The sequence below is a fragment of the Dama dama genome, chromosome 4 (assembly GCF_033118175.1).
Source record: "Dama dama isolate Ldn47 chromosome 4, ASM3311817v1, whole genome shotgun sequence".
NCBI lineage: Eukaryota > Metazoa > Chordata > Mammalia > Artiodactyla > Cervidae > Dama > Dama dama.
The window spans coordinates 45,048,346-45,072,142 of record NC_083684.1 but is presented as its reverse complement, the minus strand read 5'-3'; the positions used below and the strand labels follow the sequence as shown (position 1 = coordinate 45,072,142).

General features: G+C 41.9%; 1 protein-coding gene across 1 annotated transcript in view; it reads right to left on the bottom strand.

Annotated features, from left to right (window-relative positions):
• HYDIN (HYDIN axonemal central pair apparatus protein) overlaps positions 1-23,797 on the bottom strand; it is a 501,386-nt gene that overhangs the window by 84,988 nt on the left and 392,601 nt on the right. Inside the window, 13 exon segments of the mRNA XM_061138904.1 lie at positions 2,036-2,275; positions 6,086-6,235; positions 6,561-6,755; positions 6,904-7,031; positions 7,257-7,393; positions 7,816-7,943; positions 9,564-9,691; positions 11,314-11,491; positions 14,477-14,614; positions 16,921-17,130; positions 17,377-17,496; positions 19,389-19,470; positions 20,156-20,287. Coding sequence (XP_060994887.1) covers positions 2,036-2,275; positions 6,086-6,235; positions 6,561-6,755; positions 6,904-7,031; positions 7,257-7,393; positions 7,816-7,943; positions 9,564-9,691; positions 11,314-11,491; positions 14,477-14,614; positions 16,921-17,130; positions 17,377-17,496; positions 19,389-19,470; positions 20,156-20,287 — 1,966 coding nt within the window.

Below are 23,797 nucleotides of genomic sequence, written 5' to 3'. Positions count from 1 at the left end.
TATTTTAAAAAAAATGGTTGTCTCATAAGGATATAGAGAAAAACAGGTAAAATGGCATTAGGTATGTATGTGCATGTGTGTGTGTGTGTGTGTGTGAGAGAGAAACATAGAGACAGATGTATATTAGGGTTGTCAGAGGAAGCATAAGATGCCTAGTTAAATTTGAATTTCAGATAAAAAACTGATAATTTTTAACGTGTGAATTTGTCCCACATTGTTTATCTGGAATTCAAGTTTAATTGGGGCAACCTGTTTTTCTTTCTACTAAATCCAGCTACCCTAGGGTGTATGTATAGTTAGTATAAAAGACAGTAAAGTCAACTCCTAGAAAGCAATTACTTCCTAAGTTACTGGTGTGAAAAAATCAGTTAGGTAACCATTCTCCAAGATCACCAATTTTAGTTGTTTGAAAACCAATATTAATGAGTTTATTCTAAAACTTACATGGAAGAGCAGAGGGCTAAGGATAGCTAAAACGCTAGTGAAGAAAAACAGAGAGGACTGTCCTACCAGATGTCAGGACCTATGAAGTTGGAGCAACAGACCGGGAGGTATAGATGTCGGGTAGACAAACTGAAATAGAGGAGAAAGTTCAGAATAGACCCATGTGTATGCAGAGCTTTGATACAGGACAGAGGTGGCACAGCAGATCAGTGGGGAAAGGAAGGATTGGCCCAAAGATTGGCTGACACAGAGACACAAAGGCCTGGCCAAATTGCTTCACCTGGGCCAGCCCAGGTACACAGCGTCCTGTGGGATCAGCTGAATGCCCTGTGCCACATCGTCACAGTTTATCCTCTTGTCTACCCAGGCCTGCAGTCCTTATTCTTCACAGGATCATCCCTGAGACCGCTCCCTGATAAACCTGCATGCAAATCTCAGAGCCTCAGATTCTGCTTTCCCCAGACCCTGGCCCACAGTGTAGGCTGTTGTGCCAACACAAGCCATTGAACACTTAATATTACCTAGTGGAGAAGCTTGCTTCCAGGGGGACAGAGTCCCATTTGGAGGAAAATTTCTGGATACAGAATCCAAATTGGGCAGAGCATAAACACTGGATGTAAAGACAATATTCAAAGGCCAAGTTGGTGGAGAGTCCAGAGGAAGCAGATCTTAAATGCATACTACTAAGTGAAAGAAGCCAGTGTGAATGTCTACATGTGATATGATTCCACCTATATGGCACCCTGGAAAAGGCAAAACTACAGAGACAGTAAAAAGATCAATGGTTACCAGAGGTTGGGAGGAGGGGGGATGAACAGGTGGAGCACAGAGGATATTTAGGGCAATAAAAATACTTTATATGACACCATAATGATGGATACTTGTACATTTGTCTACATCCCTAGAATGTACCAAGAGTGGACTGTAAACTATGGACTTTGGGTGGTTAGGATGTGTCACACAAGTTCACCAATGGTAACAAATGTACCATTCTAGTGAGGGAGGTTGGTAACGGGGGAGGCTATGCCTGTGTGGGGGGAAGGGAGATATGAGACATCTCTGCACCTTCCCCTCAATTTCACTGAGAATCTAAAACTTCTCTAAAAAAATTAAGTTAAAAAAAAAATGGATAAGGCGGAGCAATCGTAAAATAGGCAGCCCAGAACCAACTGGGGGGTAAAAGGCAGACTGAAGTCCTAACGTGATTACATTAAATATACTGTAATATATAAATACCCCAATTTAGACACTGCCAGAGTATATTAAAAAGATGGCCAAATATATGCTGTCCGCAAGAACCTCACTTCAAATACAATGACTGTGGCGTACTTCCTTTACTGTTTTAACTATAAGCATGAATTAGTTTTTCAATTAGTTGTTTAAAATGTATAATGAGATCACAAAGAAGCAATGAATTCTCTCAAGGCGAGGGAAGTAGGTCAGGAAAGCCTGTGAAGTGGTCTTTAAACTGACAGGGAAGGGTTTATAGGAAGAAGGAGCAAAGGTCAGGAGTTGTCCAAGCAGATAGGAGAGTACCTGGCAGGGCCCAGCATGTGTAGGAAAATGGAGCTTGGTTTTGGTCTGTGCTCACCTTCTCTTCTACAAGATATTGCTGGTCAAACTCTAAGGAGTAAAACTCAATGGGAAAGCTGCAGGGATTCTTCACCACCACCTCCGCCTCATCTCCAGCTGCGTAGGGCAGCAGGGGCCCCAGCTCCAGAACCGAGGGACTGAATTCCAAGCGTGGTTCTAGACCTTGCCCTTCCGCCAGCAGAGTAAGTTTTTGAGCGCTCTGGGCAATCCGGAACACCAAGGTTTGGCTGTAGAATTTCTGGGAAACATACAAACAAAACGAGCATCTGAATCGGTTTCTGCTGTGTGTCACGTAAAACTGAAAACCACTGGAGAACAAAACGGATTCTGTTTTTTAGATTAAGAAAGAAAACTTTTCTTATAAACCTGCATGAGAGCAATTTAGATTAGAGTGTTAATGCTGGGAACCTAGCAAGCCAGGCACTGCACCAGTGCTTTATCACAGTCCTCAGAATGTTGTTCTCACACCCTTCAGAACCTCCAATGTGCTCAGATGTCCCACTGCCACTGTGTGTATCTCTGGGCTCTCGTTTCATGGGCCCTGCTTCCCGTAAGTGTAGGGCAGGGCAGGGCAGAAATGCTGGAGAAATAACACCTTCTGGGAACAATCCTCAATCAACGATTCCCGGGAGTTATTGTATGAAGACCTGAGCTCCCTCACTCCTGGGGAAGGAAAATTCTGATATGTGCATTTTGTATATTTTCTCTGAGTTTCCAGTGGGATTAAGATCCAGTGTCCAAGGTAGCTGGCTCACTCTCATACCCTATTAGCTGCCTTCCTTTTCCTGATCACTTTCTCCTTCTCTGTTAGTATCCCCTACACTTCCCACAGCTTACACTCAAATTCTTGACTCCAAAGTCTGTTTCTTAGAGAATCTGAATGATCATACTTCTATTATTTGAAGATACAGTTAAGCAACTGGTCAGAGATGATCAGCTAGGGCAATCAATTCATCTCATACAATTACAATCCAAATACCAGTGACAGTGACACCAGTTACCCTAATCTGGTTTCATTGAGAAATCTATTAAAATGCACATTCACAGGCCCATTCCTAGAGACCTTGACTTGGTAGAGAAAGGATGGGAATTCTGCAATTTTAACCAGATGCCCAGGTGGTTGTGAAACTTGGGCCCATGGCGTGGGTTTGGATGGCATGATTGACTGAGCAATTTGGGGAGCTCTTGAATACCTTAGTTCAAAGGGGAAAATCAGATGGATGTAATGTGTAAGGATGTAGATACAAGTTCAAAAAATACCTATTGTTGGAGAGAGTAAGAAAATGAATTATTGGCTATGAAGCTTTTCTATATAATTATGGGTTTAGCATCTTATGTGATCCAAACTTCTATATTTTAACTGCTTATTAGGGAAATATGTCTAAAACAGTTCATTCATCTCCTTGTATTCAGAACGCGTTACAATGTCTAGGAGTTGTTAGTGGGGACATCAATAGTTTCTCTTGCTCCCGGTGCTGGTGCAGATATAGGCGGGGATAGTACGGATTGCAAGGCTAACCAGCTCCTAGTATGCGTGCGTGCTCAGTCACTTCAGTCGTGTCCGATTCTTTGTGATCCTACAGACTGTAGCCTGCCAGGCTCTTCTGTCCGTGGGACCTTCCAGGCAAAAATACTGGAGTAGGTTACCATTTCCTTCTCCAGGGGATCTTCTGATCCAGGGATTGAATCTGTGTCTCTTATGTCTCCTGTATTGGCAGGTGGGTTCTTTACCACCAACTCCACCTGGGAAGTCCTGGTATACAGCCAATAAATTCCTCTCCCAACTCTAATTTGAAAAGATGCATCCCAATGTTCATAACAGCACTGTTTACAATAGTCAAGACATGGAAGCAACTTAAATGTCCATCAAAAGACGAATGGATAAAGATGATGGGGTATCTATATATAATGGAATAAAAAAGAATGAAATAATACCATTAGCAACATGGATGGACCTAGAGATACTAAGTGAAGTAAGCCAAAGATAAATATCATATGTTATCACATATGTGGAATCTAAAAAAGTGATACAAATGAACTCATTTACAAAGCAGAAATAAACTCACAGCCATAGAAAACAAATTCATGGTTACCAAAAGGGATAGTGGGGGGGGGGGCAAAAATAAATGAAAGCCTTTGGGATTAACATATATATACTGCTATTAACAAAATAGGTAAACAACAAGGACCTATTGTATAGAACAGGGAACTCTACTCAATATCTTCTAATAACCTATAATAGACAAGAGTCTGAAAAAGAATACATATATATATTTAACCAAATCACTTTGCTGTGCACTTGAATCTAACACAACACTGTATACTGTAAGTTAGCTATACTTTAATAAAAATGATGCTTGAAAAATTCCTCTCCCATTTGGTGGAAATATTTTATTAATTTTGATCAATTCTAATTCAGCATTTATGGAATTGTGCAAACAAATCTATGTTTTTTACTATATTTACTGATAATTCTCTCATTCAGTAAGACATCCAAAATCTTGAGTAGCCCCACTGATAGTCTTAGGACTTCCTAAGAATGACAAACACGCTAGTTTTCTTTTCTTTTAAAGGATCAGAGAGATTTTGACAATGATAGACAGGGACTCTATTTTAGAATCAGATATGAAACCATTCACTTTTCTTTCTTCTCACTAGATTCTTAAGCATCTCATCAAAGCTGTTACCTGGAAAACAGGAGTTAACTGTTTTATAGGTGTTTTATAACTCACATCCATTTCTTCCTTTAAAAGAATAGAGGAAAAACATCTCCCAAATGCCTTAGACTTTGAGCAAAAGTCTTAACAGTGTAACCTCTTGAGATCCTCTCTGGTTCTAGGATTTTATCATTTTTCACTGTGTTCTTTGTCAGGAGTAGCTTTGTGTTGATAGTGTTTGCAAAAGAGACATTTGTGAGGCCCAGGGAGTATGTTTATCAGGAAGTACTTATTATTATCACAAGTACTGATGATAACAGTAAGTAGATATTGAGCCAGTACATATAGAGCAGAATGCTGTGCATTTTATTCACATTAATTCATTTCCTCTTCAAAATGACCCTGCTGCTGCTGCTAAGTCGCTTCAGTCGTGTCCGACTCTGCGACCCCATAGACAGAAGCCCACCAGGCTCCTCTGTCCCTGGGATTCTCCAGGCAAGAACACTGGAGTGGGTTGCCATTTCCTTCTCCAATGCATGAAAGTGAAGTGAAAGGGAAGTCACTCAGTCATGTCCAACTCTTAGCGACCCCATGGACTGCAGCCTACCAGGCTCCTCCGTCCATGGAATTTTCCAGGCAAGAGTACTGGAGCGGGGTGCCATTGCCTTCTCCGTCAAAATGACCCTAGGAGGTAGCTATTGCAGGTCAATAATGTCTTACCGGAAACCCTAGGGGCCAGATGCTTTAAAAATTCAGATTTTTAAAAAGGTAAACATACCGCATATGCCCTATGTTATAAAGTATCCTCTGCAGGGTCCCCTGGAATCAAGCACATTATTATTTCTGTGGCTGTAGTGTTTGAGTCTGCAAACCAAGGTGGGTAAATAAAGGTTAAGTAGTTTCATGTCAGTTCAGATTAGGTTTTTCTGCCAAATGAATTTGGGTCTGAAACTTATGAAATCCAACACCCCACCCCTCCCCCCCCCGCCCAGTTTTTAGATCTTATTGGATTTTGAAATTGCAATAAGGGATTTGGGGACATATGATATTATTATTTTTCATTTTATCTGTGAGCAAACCGAGGTCTAGTGAGGCTGAGTAATTTGTCCAAAATCATGCTCTCTCCAAGCGCAGAGGAAGAAGGCAATTAAGCCAGGTCTGCTGATAGAAGTCAGAGTATTAGACAGGAATCAGCGCCGCTGCTGCTGATGCCAACAGCGGGGCTCCTAACCACCAGGACACAGCTCCCGTATGAACCAGAGTACTGGATGCCACAATCAGAACAAGGAGGGACAGCTCACTTAAAGCTTCCCTGGAGATCAATTAAGCATGGACTTCAAGTAAGTCTCAAAGAGATCCAGGGAGTCTGACTACATTTCCTTAGAGCTTACCTCCTCTTTGGGCATGAATTTCACTTGCACGTTGGACCTCTCACCAGGATCCAGGACCCCACAAGTGGGCTGAATCTCAAAGATCCGTGTCTTTGGCTTTAATTCAGCACATAGTTTGCGTCTTAAGTATTTTGGCATGTGTTTCTCCAGCTGGTGAAGTAATATTAGACAATTAGATCATTTTCTTTGGAAAATGATTCCATTCTCCATTCACTCAACCTGTGTTTACTGATTATCTCCCTGGTGTCAGGGGATGTGTGGAACCAGGGGCACAAAGATAAGATATTCGCCAGATAGCATGGCCTGATAGGCCCTTGAGTGTTGGGCTGAGGGCCTACATTTTATTCAGGAGGCAGTGGTTGTCACTGAAAGTCTTTGAGCAGGAGGGTGAAATGAAGAGAATGAAAGTCTAGAATTATAAAACTGGCACAAATGGAGATGGAAAAAAGGCGACAACGGACCAAAACTCACTTACCTTACTAACAACTTGCTTATGGCTCTGAACAAACCATTCACAAGGGACTTGGAGATGATTGGAAAGCTGAATAGTTTCCACAAGGCACTGCCCACACTGAATTGTGGCAAACTCCACTTTTCCACAAGACAGTGTCATACTGGGAATGGTCACCTTGGCTTGGAGACGGATATGAACTGGTGGCCCTCCAACCACCTAGAGTGGGCATAAAATTGCTGTTACCACATAGTACAGGCTTGGAGGAAGAATCATGGCTTTGAAATAGCTGTGGATCATCACAGGGTGGTCAGCAAGTAGGGCTGGAAGCTGGGAAGGATCAGCTGGACCCAGTGGCGCGTCTTACCTTGATGGGCAGAATGACCTGTTTGTTGCCAACAGAAACATTGCCCCCTTGTGTGTCGAATCGCACTTCAAATGTTTCCGTTTCACAGTAAGGCAGATTCTTCACACGATCTAGCTCAATACTGAAGCCTGGACCAAGACAAACAAAACTTTGTGGGAAGGAAAAGTAGCAGTCAAGAGCTGCTCTAGAGAGAGCCCATCTGAGGCAGGACAATCCCTCAAAGTATCGATTAATAGCCCAACACTTCTTTCAGCTGATCCCAGAAGAAACACAACCACCTCTCCAGGACAGTACAGCTGGGAAACTTGTCAGAAATGACAGCATACAATAGGAAGGGTCTCCAGCCTGGTCACCTGTGTCATGAAGGACACGCTTCTCTGCATGGAAGGACACTGGAAAGTGACTGGTGTTGGTGATCTTGATGATGTGGGTTTGGACATCACCGAGGATGATATAGCCAAAGTCCAGGATGTATTCTGGTAGCTGGACTCTGAAACAGTGAACAAGCTCTCCTTACCACTCGCGTTTCCATATGTGAGACAGTGTGAGGCTCTCTTCTGTTTCTTCTGCAGAAATCCCTTCTGTGGGGTAGAGAACCACCACTCTCCAGAATGGAGGCTAGAGATGAGACACCTCCCCCAGGAGACCACACTTCTGCTTTAGCCCTCATCTCTAAATGCAGTCAGGGCTGGTCCTTAAGCACCTGAAGCCCAGCCTGTCTATTACACAAAGTGGGAGGTTTCTAAGAGGCAGAGACCTGCCTGGCTGGCTGGCTGCTGGAGAACAGCAGATATGTGAAGCGAGTGGATTTCATCCCGACATGATCAACCATTAATTCAGGGAGCACTCTGGTGGAGGACACCACCAGCTCTGCTACATTCTGAAACAAACATGACAGGGAAGGTCACTTACTTGATTGGTTTACGGCGACTCCGATGGTAGAAGTCATCCGTGGAACCAGGGACAATTGATTTCTGATGTTCTATGGCATAGTCTTGGACTATAAGTCGCTCTACTTCCATCTGGAGGTGAGCATTTAACTGGAGCAAGAGAGAAGAGCAAGGGAATAAACTCTTTTAGAATATGCATTCTTAGTGGGGGCAATATCACCCCAAAGGGGCAAAAAATACTTTGTGGAGGGAAAGTCAGAAAATCTTAGATATTGCAATGGCTTATGGCCCTCCAAAGGGTCAGAGTACATAAATAGATATACAGTATAACTATGGGGTTAAAATTTTTATTGCAGGATAGAGTAGGGTAAACAAACTGTGCATCTATGCCATGGAATATTACTCAGCAATGAAGTAAGGAATGAACCATTTATGTTAATGGTTCTCAAGGGCATTATGCTGAATGAAAAAAACATCTCCAAGGGTTGCATATTGTATGATTCCATTTATATAACTTATATGCTCATAACAAGAGTACAGAGATGGAGAACTATAGTGGTTGCCAAGCAAAACGGGGTGAGGAGCCTGGGGACGGCTACATCAATGTAAGCATGTAAGTGCAAAAACAAATTAAAAATAAGAGGCTCAAGGGAGTTCATGGCTGCTGAGTGGTTAGTATTCTGGACTTTCACTGCTGCGGTCCAGGTTTAATCTGGGAACTGAGATCCTGCAAGCTGTGTGGCACAGCCAAAAAAATACAGAGGCTCAATTCTCCCTGTTAAAAATAAGGATGAAGACTTATTCCAGCTTCACTTTTCTTGCGCATTTACTTAAGAAAACTTGCAAGTTCTTTCTTTGTCTCTTAGAAATATATATATAAATATTTTTAGAGGGTAAGCCTTTTGTCAGTTTCATAACCCAGGAGTGTCTTTCTCAAGGACCTGGGAACCATCTCTTTGACATGGTTTGACATCTCTGTGTCACTGTCAAGGAATACAGAGCCCCATCTCCCAGTTTCCGTGGGAGGACAGAGTCCAACTTCAGAGGACTCTATCATAAAAACACAAGAGGTTTGTTTTCCCTTTGGGTAAAGCCAATTAGCTAACACAGATGGTCATTCCAAATACCATGCGAGTTCAGCATGAACTAAGTGTGACAAATGGTGCTGTCAAGTCTTCCTACCCGAGGACTAGTTATAGTTCTTAAGGACTAGTTACTGTTTACTTTGAGAACATGCATATAATGGGTTATATATAGTGGGATTGTATCTGCTTGGCTCCATGAAAGACTGAGATTTCTTTCTGTCTTAGCAATCTCCTAGCAGACTAGCAGAAACATGGGGCACTTTCTAGTTTAATGCTTATCAATAATAAACTTGGATTCTTTCTTTGTGGAAAGATTTTGTGGGTTGGAAAGAGAGTTTGCGTGTAATTCTATTTTCCCTTAAGCACAAGGGATACTTAGGAGATGAAACACTTCTGTGTGTTTTAATTGTGGTGGTGTTTACACAAAGCTATACATGGAAAAATTGGGTAGAATCACACACATATACAGATATGCATACATAAGTAGACATGCAGATAGACAGACACATGAGTACATATAAAACAGATGAAATCTGAATAAGCTCTGTGGCTTGTACCAATGTCAGTTTTCTAGTTTCTATATGGTTCTATAGTTACAAAAGATGTCACCATTGGGAAAAACTTTTTTTTTTTTCTTGCAGCTTCCTGTGAATCTAGTTCCTGTGCAGATGGAAGCCAACCTTACCTCAGAAGATTCATCGTCAGGCACATTCTCCTCTGGTGTCTCTAAGTGATCAAGCGTTTCACGTTTATTGCACTCTTTCTCTAGGTTTTTTCTGGCCTGATTTAAGAAGATCTCATACTTTTCACTTCCTGTGGGGGTTGGAGTTAGAAGGAAATCTGGATGGCTAGAAATATATGAATTATGCCTAAAACATAGATTCAAAGCTCAAGGTCAATAAAGTGAGAAGGGAAGTGAACCTTGTGATACTTCACCTGCCATGTTTTCTCTGCTTCAGAGGATATTTTGTACCAGAGACCTCATTGAAGTTAATAACATCATGCTTTAGTGAGCTACTATCTAGTTCTCAAGAACTTTATGGCAGTAACATCCTGAATCAGTTGTGGGGTGACCAACTGGATCCCAGCTTACTTGATATTTTGCCAATTGAAGCACAGACGGCTGTACCACTTGGGAAACCTCTCCATGTTGGACAAACCCAGGTGGATGGTCACCCTTAGGTTGGTCTTCATGTTTATTGATTATCTATTAACTAAAAGAACATATTTGATTCAAGTTGCTTTAACTACAACTAAATAATTGTACAGTCCCCCTGAATCAGGGAGGGTGGGCAATGGTGGGAGAAATGTCAGACACTCAAGTTCATCAGTAAGCCAGCACAAATTCAAATGCCCAAATAGATAAAGTAATTAAAGTGCCTCTGTGAAACCACAGGAAGTGCTGAGACTGTGGTGAAGACCCAACTAATACTCAGATTTAAATTATTTTAAAGCTCTGTATTGATTAAACATGTGTACTGCCATAGGCCAGACTGGCATCCAGTTTTCAGCCATGAGGAAAAGGGTTTCCTTCTTGAAATTGTATGTGGAGCTGGACTAACCTATATCTGGTTGGAACTCTAGATGCTAGAGAGTAACATGGGTCTTAGATTTACTAATACTTGTGTTCATATTTTCAGGAAGCAGACAATCGGGATATAGTGAATCAACAGGTGAGTTAGTGACTTTGGGGAGTCGGGTAGGAGGAAAGGCTGGGGAGGGAGAGCTTAGTCTGAAGCTGCTTAGGGAATGTGGGTTTCAAGGAACCTGAAGAGTGACAAGTTTCTCTTGACTCCTCATCCTGCAGCCCATGTCAGGAAGAAAGAGCCAGAGTCAGTCCATGGCTCAAAAAGCTGCTTAGTTGAGCTTCAGAATCTGCTATGACAGAAATACTCTGGTACACGGTGATGGCTCCAGGAGCTGGATGTTGCCCAGAAAAGCCTTGGCTAGGGATGTGGGCAGACATTTAATAACAGTCTAAATTAGCCCCCAAACTGAGTAGTGCCAGCATAAGTGGTTGGAACCTTGGTTGCTTCTCTCTACAGTTTATATTTTGAGAACTGTACTCCTTGCAGTAAAATTAGCTGTAGCCTTCTCAATGGCCAACCATGAGTGACAACTCAGGGAGAGAGTGCAGCTGGAAGGAACATGCCATGGACGAAAAGGCATTTGGAAGTACGAAGTCCTGATCATTCTGTAATTTAATAATGGCGAAATTGGCCAAAAGTCTTAATTTGGGACTGTCATGGATGTATCTTGTTGCACTCATCTCAGGTCATCCAGTCAATTTCAACTCTTGATGTGTTTTGCAACTGAGGAATAACACAAAAGGGAGGACTGCCAAACAAATAATGCAGACTGCTGGCACTCTTTTGATAAGCAGCTAAAATGCATCTTGTCATTCAGTGGGGAAATATTACAGGGGGTAGAAGTACCTTTGAGGTTCCTGGGGAGATCGAGGGAGATTCGGGGAAAGATTCCCTCTCCACTCAGAGTAATATTTTCTGGGTCCAGGTGGGCAATCTGTATCTGGAAACTTCTTTGAAAGATCTCAGGCACTCCAGGTAAGTAATAAACCTTCAACACTTGCTCTTTATGGGAACTGATAAAACCCTATGCAGCAGAAAGATCAGAGAGAACTTTAAGTAAAATTTACAATAGACTCTTGCTTCCAGCAGTTTGATGCACTGAATAATCTCAAGGGCTTAGTGTATGCCATAGTGTCCACTCACACTACTCTCCCAAGATTCATTCCTATGCAGGTGTGATAAAAGGACAGACAATAGGAAAATAGGCAGCATATATGGGCAGGCATTTCATAAAAGAGGAAACCGGAACAGCAAGTCAATACAGTGAAAGCTGCTTATTCTCATAAATAATCAGGAAATGGAAATTAAGGTCATAATGAAAAAAATTTTAACCATAAGATTGCCAAACTTTGCCAAATTTCAGTAAGACTATGAACCAAAAGAAACTCATTTACATCTGGTGGGAAATCACCAGATTTTTCACAGAAAAAATCACCGTGAAAACTGTGTTAGCACCTCCTTATAAAGTTGAACAAATGCATAGCCTATGACCTCAAAATTTCACTCCTAGGAAAATTCTCTGTGAAAACTCTTCCACCTGTTGGCTGGGACACAGGTACAAGAGTATCTGTAGCAGGATTATTTAACAGCAAAATTTGTGTGTGGGGGGGGGGGGGAGTGGAATCCCCAAATGTGTTTTGTCAGGGTAAAGGAAAACTACTTTCAATGTAGTAGTTACAAAATGAGTATTGTACATTAGTGAAAATAAATGAACTATAGCTACATGCAACAATGTAGACTAGCCTTAAAAACAAAATATTAGGGGGAAAAATTGCACAAATTACAGGTACTGATGACATTTTTATAAAGCTCAAGACAGAGCAAAATCCCATAAAACAAAATCTCCATGAGGGCAGGTATATCTGTATGTTTTGTTTATTATTCAATTACAAGTTCTAGAAAAATACCTGGTTATTGCAGGTGCTTAGAAGTTTTGATAAAGTGATAAACTAAAAATACTTGATGTAAAGATGCATATATATGTAATAAAACTGTATTTTACAAAGAGAATGACAAACTTAAAATTCAGACTAGTGGTTGCTGGCCCAGGGGTAGCCAGAAAGCATATGAGAAACAAAAAGAGCCTGGGTAGATTACAGTATGTTGAACTGCATGCACCAACACACAAGTGATTTCAAATATATTAGTAATGTTCTGAGTTTGAAGATGGGTGGTAGGTACATGGGTATTCATTTTTTTATAATGCTCTGTAAGTCAAACACATGTGACATGGATATCTTCTACATACATATAATAAATATTAAAAAAAAATAAAGACTCTAGGTCAGTAATCAGAAAATAAAAGTAGGAGAATTTTATGGTAAAAAACTACCAGAAAAGGCAAATCAGCCTAGAATATAAACCGGGGAAAATGCTATTATAGATTCAAGTTATTTAGAAGTGCTTTAAAAGTCATCTTTGAAGGGGCCTCTAATAATTTTTTAACATATTTTTTAACATAATAATATTTTATTGTCTTTTGATGTTACAACTGATGTACATTCTTTGAGGAAAAATTAGAGAATGAAGATAAGAAAAAGCCTGAGTCACGCAAACTTAAGGAATCTTCATGTACGCTGACAGATCACTGTGGTTAATCCAGGTCAAAGTATTAACTCAAAATCTGACCCCTTGAGGTACCTGGCAAAAACAAGCGCAACACTATTGGTAGCATCACATTACAATCCAGGGTGAATGAGGCTCTCCTAGAGAGAACAATCTCAGCTGAAGATGAGCCCAAGTCAAAGATTACATATCACACAGGGAAAGCACTGATAATGAAAGAGAGTCAACAGTCACATAAACAGGAATAAAAATAACTCAATTAGAAAAATTTAAAAGAATGTACAAAATGATTAGTGCTAAATGAAGAAATTAAAATCCCAAGTGAAAGTGGTGAATCAGATGGAATTTCTGAAATTAAGAGAGTAGGGTTAAACAGTAGATTATACTCAACTGCAAAGGAAATTAGTTAACTGAAAGAGCTGAGGTAGTTATCTAGAAAACAGTATAGAGAGATAAACAGTAAAGAGATACACATGTGCAATATAGGTTAAGAAACATGGACAGAGTGAGAAGGTCCAGCATATGTCTAACATTTGCTTTAGCAGACTAGAGAAAGACTAGAGAAAGTAGGGTAGAAGCAATACTTGAAGAGATAAGAAATGAAAGACACAGATCCTCAGGATGAAGGTATGCTGTGTGCTGAGTCGCTCAGTCATGTCTGGCTCTTTGCAACCCCATGGACTGTAACCCACCAGGCTCCTCTGTCCATGGGGATTCTCCAGGGAAGAATATTGGAGCCTGCCAAGCTCTTCTGTCCATGGGGATTCTCCAGGCAAGAATACTGGAATGGGTTGCCAAGCCCTCCTCCAGGGGATCTTCCCAACGCAGGGACTGAACCCAGGTCTCCTGCATTACAGGCAGATTCTTTACTGTCTGAACCACCATGGAAACCCAAGAGCACTGAAGTGGGAAGCCTATCCCTTCTCCAAGGGATCTTCCCAACCCAGGAATCAAACCAGGGTCTCCTGCATTGCAGGTAGATTCTTTACTAGCTGAGCTACCAGGAAGCCAGAATGATGGAATGAACATATAACTAAGAAAAAGATACACTCATGATTACTATAAAATGTCTAGAACCAAACCACAGTAAAAACAACATACCAAACCTTGTGAAAGACAGTTACAATGCTACTTCAAAAGATACGATATTAATAATTGTGAATTAATATTAATAAACAAAGAAGAATTCAAAGTAAACAGCATTAAAAGGGAAGAAAGTGGTTATTTAAAATAGGTAAAATATACAGTCTAGGAAGAACACTTAATAGTCATTAAATCTTGTGTCTTGAATAACACAAAAATAAAAATGTATAAAATGGAACTTTATATATTGTTATATACCATTTTATATATACACTCTAGGGTGTGGCTTGCAGGTTTGAGTTTGGGCCCCTCCTACCATGATCAGTGGCTGTCATGGGTGGGTGTGGGGTAGGCTACTTACTGAGAGAGGCTGGATGAGTGGCACTCCTGGTAGAAGGTTGTCTGGTGAAGACTGGGGGTCAGTCAGAACCCTGAACTCAAAGCCAACTTTCCCAGTGTTCTTGAGTGTGATTTCACTCTCTGTGACATGGTCGAACAGCTTGAGAGGAGAAAAAGGAGCAGAGTGACTCCCCTGCCACCCACCCTCCGAGATTCTGCCGTCATTCTGACCGAGGTGGGTAGACATGCATGCCTCACATACACGTGTTTCATTTTCCATGAGGTGTGTGCTGTGTACTAAGTTTGTTCAGTTGTGTCTGACTCTTTGAGACCCCACGGGCTGTAGCCAGCCAGGCTGCTCTGTCCATGGGATTTTCCAGGCAAGAATACTGGAGCGGGTTGCCGGGCCCTCCTCCATGGGTAGATGCTGGCCAATCCACATTTTAGTAGCACAACCAGGTGCCTCTGGGTGGGAGGAGCACTGGACCCTAGAGTCTGGTTCTAGTCTTAGGTCTTCTAACAGCTAATTTAGTTTAGTATAGCTGTGGGTAACCTCCTTAGACCTCTTTCTTCACTACAAGGAATTCATATTAGAGGATCTTAAAGTGAGATTTTTTACATTAAGAAGATTTGGATAAGATTTGAGTTCAGAATTTTCTAGAGTGAATGTTTCTATTTTTACAGAGAGACATGGGAGAAATAGGCCAGACATGTTCTTTTTCCTGAGATTTTGCTAACACAATCCAAAAGGTCCAATAATCATAAACTGAAGCCACTTATGGGGCTCTTAGAATAAACTAGGGCAAGAACTAGCTGCTTCAAAGGAAGCACTCTGAGCTGAGCCAGAACCAATCACCCAGAAGACCTTGGAGATAAGGAGTGAAAGAGAATTCTATTTAGTCAACATGTCAATAGGTGTTGGGTGAATTTGATTTTCAGCACAGTCTTTAACTTATACATGTACACATGCAATTCAGTAATAATACATGCAGTGGCTATATAATGGGGAGTCTAATCCCCATTAAAACTTGGTAGGAGATACAGTATCTGAGTACAAAACACTAATCCTAATTGGGAAGAGAAGCTGTACAGACATAGAATTGACAATTATTCCAAAGCAAGATTTGGAAAGCACATTATATTATTATTTTATGGCAAAGACTATACTTAAGTGCCAAGAGAATATAGTGCAGGTGGAAGGTAACAGAGGGATGGAGCTGAGCTGGGTCTCACCATATGTGTGAGTTTGGAGTTGGCAGAGTGGAGGATGAAAGGGATAATACAACAGGGAAGATGGACGCAGAAAGGGTTGGAGTGCATTAGGGCTAGTGCGTAAACCAGTCTGACTATAAATGAATAAATGGTTTATAGTGGGAAATCATGAGAAACAAAGTTCAATATGTAGGGAGTATCAGTTAATAGAGGGACTTAGGATACCCTTACCCAGGTGGAGGAACCTGGCTCTGATCCACAGAGTGACTCATGATTGAATGCATTCTCTGATCCAGGCACAGTACTGACAAGACACTAGAGAAACCATAACCACTTGGTAAAATAGGAATTGCTACCCCATTCCCATTTTATAGATGAGGGACGCTGAGATTTTGAGAGGCTGGTGACAGTCACAGTCAGTAGGAAGTGAAAGTAAGATAACCTCCCAGTTCTTCTGACCACAAAGCAATGTTCTCTTCTCTATGCTGCTTTTCCAAATGCCGCTGGGGTTAACTGTTCAGGGACTGATGGCATGAAAATGTAATCTGGGGGAAATCTATCTGACAGTGATATTTAGATGGGTTATAGGTAGAAGCCAGGAATGCACTGTAATCCCTTGTCTCCATGGGTCCGTGGACCAGCAACATCGACATCACCTGGGAGCTTGTTAGAAATGCAGAGTCTCAGGCTCCATCGTGGACCTACTGAATCAGAATCTGCACTTGAACAGGACTCCAGGTGATTCGTATACACATCATAGTCTGAGTAGTAATTTAGGCATGGCTTGATGAGATCGTGGAGTGTGATAACTTCGTTGGTGATGGTAAAGGAAAACCAGCTCAGAAGAATTATGCTTGATGAAGGAACAAACCCTGGAGGGTGTAAGGATGTGGGAGGTGAGGGACACAGTGCAGTGGAAAATTCCATAGAGATCATAAACTCAAGGGGCTGAGAAAGGAGTGGTCCTACTGAAAGAAATAAAGCAGCTGGTAGGCTTTTGGATTGAGAATAAAGATCCAAATTTTAAGGTCTAACATGCAGAATTTGAGGAGACAATAAGAAAAGCAAGTGAAAATATCTGCCACGTGGTTGGCAGTAGGAGGATGATCAGGGTTAGGAAGCAGAATAGGGATCAAGGACAGGGGTTATGGTCAGACTATGAGGACTGCAGGTTCCAGGAGCCATGAGAGCACAAGGACTTTGACCAATATTGAAGGCAAACCCAGAAACTCTCCTCCCAATGGCTGGCAATACCTGTAATCCATAGTTAATATCCTTGGTGTCAAAGGAATAGTTGACCAGGGAGGCCTCTCCCCTTAGTATGATCTCATAGGTGGGTCCTCCTTCCACTTCGCACAGAGCCTTAGCCTGTGCAATGATGTCACAGTGTCCATAGAAGGTGAATGATATCTGGTGGCTACTGTGTGGCCGCAGCACTCCATAGAGGGGCAAAATATCAAACACCTGCAGAGAAAGTCATTCCACAGGAGGGTCTGCAAAGGGTAGGCTAAAGTTCAGCCAACTTACAGACTGACTCCTCACTTTACCTTGCTTGATTCTACGAAAGGTGACTAACTCAGCACTCTGAAAATATATGATGATAAGGCAGTAATAGTGCTTGGGAAAATTTCAATTTCTAACTTGGGGGCAGGTGCTCAGTAAGAACAGTTAGTATCAGATGACTTTAGGGCCCATGAGGTGTTAACTTACTTCTTCTACCCCAATAGAAAACATTTCATCCCGTTCAAAGCTCCATGGGGATTCCTGAAACTCCCTGTGGCTCTGGTTCACGTCTATTCTTTCTGTTTCAGCAGAGTTCATTTTCAATCCCTAGGGATTTGAGGTGTGAGGAAAAACTTGTAAGCATTCATAATTTGTTATCAATGTGCTCCTCCCCTTCACTGACAGAAAAATGCAGTAGGTTGCATATATTTTAAAAATAGCACTTTTCCCCTCACCAGCGCCGCCCCCCCCCCCAACCAGGAGATAACTGGGCAAGTGTCCAAGATGTATGTATAAGGATGTTTACTGCAGTGTTATTTATAATAGCAAAACTCTGGAAGTAAACTAAATGCCTATCCCTAGGCAGGTAGGGGGGTCGCTTTAAGTGAAGTGTGTGTGGCACCTCTCTCTGTGGAGAATGATGCAGTGTGCATTTATGGACCAGGGATGACACGCATTACTGAGTAAAAAAGCAGTTCCATTTGTGTAATGTTCAGTTCGGTTCAGTAACTCAAGTCATGTCTGACTCTTTGAGACCCCATGGACTGCAGCACGCCAGGCTTCCCTGTCCATCACCAACTCCCGGAGATTGCTCAAACTCATGTCCATCGAGTTGGTGATGCCATGCAACCATTTCATCTCATCTGTGTGATATTACATATGCCTATGTATCACACCTGCAAGTGTGAGTGTGTATAAATTCACTCAGATTTTCATATGCAAATAGAGATATCTGGGAGGTTAAGTGCTAAAGTTTTTCTATGAGCAGTGGGATTTTGAAAATTTTTGCTTTCATTTTTCTACATTCTTAAATTTTCTATGACATCTTAAAAATACACAGAAAGCTTAAAAGGTCAAAATACAAATCAATCATTAGGTTATTCTGCAGATTTATATATGTGCGTGTGCATAGTGTCAGTATATACAAATACATTTATATTCTGATTTTTCAGTTAACATTATAGCATGATTGACACCTTCCCATATGACTAAATATTCTTTACAGGCATAATTTAAAATACTTTAAAAAACAGAACATGTAGTATTTTTACTTAATGTATCAGGGATTACTCCAAATCAGTAAAAAGAAAAAAGTTCTCATTTTCTAAAAAAGGACTTTCATAGTATTGCCTTGTGCAGATGTAATATATTCAACCAGTCTCTCATTGGGAGAATTAAGCGGTTTTCAATTTTTCTTCCTTTTTCCAATAAAGCTGCTATGTACAAGGATAGTTATCTGTCATTATGTAAACCTAAAGGTATATGTGTAGAATAGTACTATAGTAGAGGAACTATGTATTTTAAATTTTGATGTGCTCAGTCGCTAAGTGATGTCCAACTCTTTGCAACCCCATGGACTCTATCCCGCCAGGCTTCTCTGTCCACAGGATTTTCCAGGTGAGAATACTGGAGTGGGTTGCCATTTCCTTGTCCATTAAATTTTGATACACCTGCGAAATTGCCTGTCAAAAAGGCTCTGCTAATTCACACCCTACCTACAAAGTGTGAAAATGCTTGCTTCCCCCTACTCTGCCACTATTGAGACAAATCCTATTTTAAAAGATTGGAGATCATCATGGACACAAAGCAATTTATTTTCTCAATTCTTTTTTTGCTATTTTTACATACACCTTTGTATATACATCTATGTATATACAATATACATATTGTATTGTATGTTGTAATAATCATTCCTGATTATTTCCTTAGGCCATCATTCTAGAAGGAGAATTTAAGAGTATTAATTCATAAACTCTCTTGCTCTTTTTTTTTTTTTTAACCATGTAAGACAGTTCTCCTTTTGTAGCCTCAGTCTAGGGGCTGGGAAGAATGCATGCTGGCCAAGGTCAGGGTAACTGGCTTTTCCGTTAGTTACAGAGAAAATCTATGTGCTGAGGTGTCTGGGTTGTCACTGAGGTGATGGTTCTGTGGGTGTTTGGTTGGAAAGTGACCCGGAAAAAGATTCATAGCCCACTCGACCCAGAGAGAGGAAACCATACGTCTGAGATGGCCAGGGCAGGCACTTGTGCTTTTTTGTTTTCTCTTTCTTCAGATCCAACTTCTTCATCCACAATAATAGTCCTAAGGAGTTTAATGAAATGTGGAGAATCACTCATTCAGCCACCATCACAACACAGTCTTCAGCTGCATGATGGCCCTGTCTTCCTCTCTCCTCTGCTGCACCCCAAAGAATAAGTGAGGTTCTCACTCAAGAGACACTTTTCTCAAGCTGGTCAGTGCTCTGTTACTCCCTGCCCCAAACATGAAGTCTAAGGCATCAAACTGGCCAATTTTCCAGAGGCCTCAACCCTTCTTTCCTGGCCTATGAAGCCCTTATCTGACTTAGAGAAGTTCTCAAAAGCTCGGGCAACCCTTCAGACAATTTGGATGTGCCCCCCAAGTGCTCAGTGTTAAGCTTCATCATTTATTGGAACATTTTTATCATGAGACTACAAGGTTTGGCCCATTGTCACATCCTTCTCTGCCTTCTAAACAAACTTGACCTGACCCTGGCTGCAGACCTTGGGCAGATGGAAAAGGCAACATGACAGGAAGGGCTCAGTCCCTCAGGAATCAGGAGGCTACACTCTCTGAGAGCAGAGATGATTTTTAACTCTGGATCCCAGATGCCCAGCAAAGGGACTAACTCATTACCCCGCTGGAAGAATAAATGAAGGATATGAAGAATGAGTTTGAGAATATAATTCAGTGTAGAGAAAAGAATGCTATTTAAAGAAACACATTGTGGCTTTGAGTTGGCACTTACTTAACAAAATCACTTAGGTCAATCTCGGGGGACTCTATTGCTGGGACTGCAGCCGAGCTGACGGATGCCAAGGTCACTGGGGTGGACTCCTCCTGGGACAAGGGGGCACTGTCGGGCTTCTTTGTCACAAACCTACAAAACAGAGGGTGGGCGGGGAAACACAGTCACGTCAGCTGTTGCAGGTCAGTACCTGGTGGGCTCTTTCTTGGAGGCCAAACTCCAACTCCTAGACCAGGTAGGTCGAGACGGGACTGCCCCACCCCTCTCTTGGACTGATCTTCCTCACTTCATAACTGAGGTTTCATGTTCTCCAAAAGTTTGCTGATCATCCCCTTCCAATATGGGTCAAGTGTCTTTCCTCTGGGAACCCGTGGCCCCCGGGCTTCTCTCCCTTCCTGCTAGACCGTGAGCTCACTGGGGACTTGTATCTAACACGACCTCTAACACAGTGCATGGCCTGCAAGCACGGAGGCACAGCTCGGAATTAATGAGTCACTCGGGCTCCTGCTCCCAGCTTAGCAGAAAGCAGGGTAAGGTTGTGAGGCACGTGTCTCAGGTCCTGTTAGTAAGGGCTTAGGCCTTGTGGGACCCCGCCTCCCATCATGCTTGCTCTGGGTGGCTTGACTGCCTCACCCTGGTCCTGGCCTGGCCAGTTTGCTTTGTCACCATTCAAGTTCTCAGAGCCCCCAAGAGCCGAAGGGGAAAGCGGGTGACTGCACCAGCTGGTACTAAAGGCCTTATGTCCAGGTCTTATGCTCAGTTTTCACAGAAAGGACCTCATAAAGGCCAAAGTGGTGGGGTCACCCTCATTCTTACTGTTTTCCCAGGGTGTAGGGGCTTTTTTAAGGATACCTTCCCTCTCCAATCTCAGGCCCCTGATATTAATTTCAACCCAATTTCACTTAGATATTCATTCTGACCCCATGTGCTGTCTACTTTTTCTCAAGAGGTTCAGGAGAAATGTTATTTATTTTATGAAGCTCCCACCACTTCCCATCTTCCTTTGAAGTTTCACAGCATTTCACGTGCACATTTTTTAGGATACTGTCCACTTCACCTGAGTGCCATTTCCTAAACTTCAGATGTTCCACTACCCTCTGACTTCATGATTTCTGCCTTGTTGAGTATCACTTAATAAACCCATTTTATTGAGGTATAGCTAACATTCACTTTAAACATACATTTTGATGAATTTTTGCATATATATATACATATATACACACACACACACACACACACACACACACACCTTCCCAGTATAATCACTACCGTATTAATGTACACAGCACTTAAAATGTTCATCATCTTAAGAAGTTCCCTTCTGCCTCTGCCCAGTCAACCCCCAACCCTGCCTCCAGATGAACACTCATCAGCTTTCTACCACTGTACATTAAGCTGTGCCTACAGTTTCATGTAAGTGGAATCCTAAATATGTACTCTTCTGTTGTCTGACTTCTTTTGCTCAGCATAGTAGTTTTGAGAATCATCCATACTGTAGCAAGGGGCAGTAGTCTCTTCTTTTTCATCACTGAGCAGTATTCCACAGTATGTGTGATGACTAGAGTGTTTATCCATCATCTTGATAAGACACCTTGGCTTTTTCCAGCTTTTAATACTATAAAGTTGCTAAGAAGAAATGAGTACTTGTCTTTCTGTGGACATTATGTTTTCATTCCTCTCAGGTAAATTCCAAGAAAGGGAACTGCTGGGTTGTATGGTATATATATGTTTAAAATTATAGGCAAGTGCCCATTTCCCAAACTGACTTTACACCACTTTACACTACCACCCCCAGTGATGAGAGTTCTGGTTGGCCCATGTCTTCACCCATACTTGGTATTCAGTATTTTAAATTGTAACTATTCAAATGTGTATGAAGTGAAGGCACATTGTAGTGTTAATCAGTAGGCTTATTTTGAAGGAAAACCTTGTATCATTACAGTAAATTAAAAACTAGTTTTATCTACCACATTTAGAAAAATCAGCATGATGGGAAAAATTAATGTCATTACTTTCTTGTCTGGTGAAGACTTGAGTTGACTCCCGCTTGCTCTTTTCAAGAAGAGAGACCAGTTCAGTTTCCTCTTGGGGAAACACTGGGCTAGCACCACCCAAGCACTGTAAGCTCTTGGAGGGCAGGGTTCAAAGTCTTTCCTCTTCACCACTCACAAAGCCCAGGGTCTTAGACACAGGGCATGAGCTCAATACAGGTCTGACTGGATGGATGGATGGATGGATGGAAGGATGGTTGAACAAGAACAGGTAGGCAGCATGCAGGGTAATTTAGCTCTTCTGCACCTCCACCTCCATCCTCACTCAGAATGGCCTTATAAGAGCATGGAAAAGCTCTTTTCATCTTCCACAAGCTTCCATTTGGCTCATTTCAGGTCAGGTGCCTCTGGCTGACATTATCTTGGACTGAAATCATACCATTCTAGGCAAAGGAGAGAGGGACTGGGTGCTGGGAGGCTCATTAGACTCCAGAACCTCATCCTTGGATAAATTCTGATTCTTCAGGTCTCAGTAGGGCCCAGGAGTTAGATGTTTAATGTCTTCCCAGGTTGATTCTAATGTAGAGCCAAATTTAGGACCCATCATGGGTAGGAAAAGCCAGAGGACAGTGAAGGGCTGGAGCTGATAATTAATGTGGGGCCGTCACTCAGCCTAACCAGCTCGGGACAGTGAAGACCAGCAGAGGGTGATTCGGAGCATTTATTAAATCACCCCAGGGCAGCAGACTTTCTGGGGAGACTCTGCAGGTCCCTGCCCCACATAACAGCACTCTTATTCAAAATTTGCACCCCCCTAGGATGTGGTTTGGATGGGGAAAAAAAGCATATGGGAATATCTGAAAAGTAAAAATACAAAGCTGTAGAGTATCTGCAGACCTGAGGGAAAACAACACCTCAGCTGACAATGCTACCTAGATATTGGGGAAGCAAGAGGTCTTTTGGAAACAAAGGAGGCTGGTAAAGCTGCCCCACTGCTAACAGACAGCAGACAAAGAAAGCTTCATCATAATGAAGGCTTTAACTTATCATTAAAATGGAAAACCTGCTTCAAAGAATTGATATAGAATGTTGGGAGAGTTTTTTGGATCAAATTTCATTTTGCTCTCAGGAACAGATGATTACTTTCCTGTTATGCTGACCCAAACAGGATTAGATTCAGTTATTTTTAAAAGAGAATTCGTGGCAAACAAGGAAAATCAATACTGCTCCAGTTGCAGAGCTGCCCAAGTCAGGATTGCTGAAGGAGCCAGCAAAGGAACCCTCCCGTCAGCTGTGACAGGGCTGTGTCAATGTCAGACACACTGTCCATCAGCCACATTGGTTTGGGCTCAGCGATTTCCTTTTTCATGTTTTATTTTCAATTCATGGGTAAATTACGATCGATGCAATCTTTTGTGTTACAAATGAAAAGAAGTCCACCACTCTTCTTTCCTGGTCTCCCTTCACCGGATGCAGTGTTCCATCAAAACAAAAACCCAAAGAACAGGCTGGTGTTTCAGGTAATGCTGTGTATTGTGGTTTAGACCACATTTGGAGATGGAATGGTGTACGTTGCACAGCCACTGAAGTCTCTGCGGTGCAGACAAGGTCTTGAAAAAGAGGGTACCCTTGCAGTAGACAGTGACTTTTA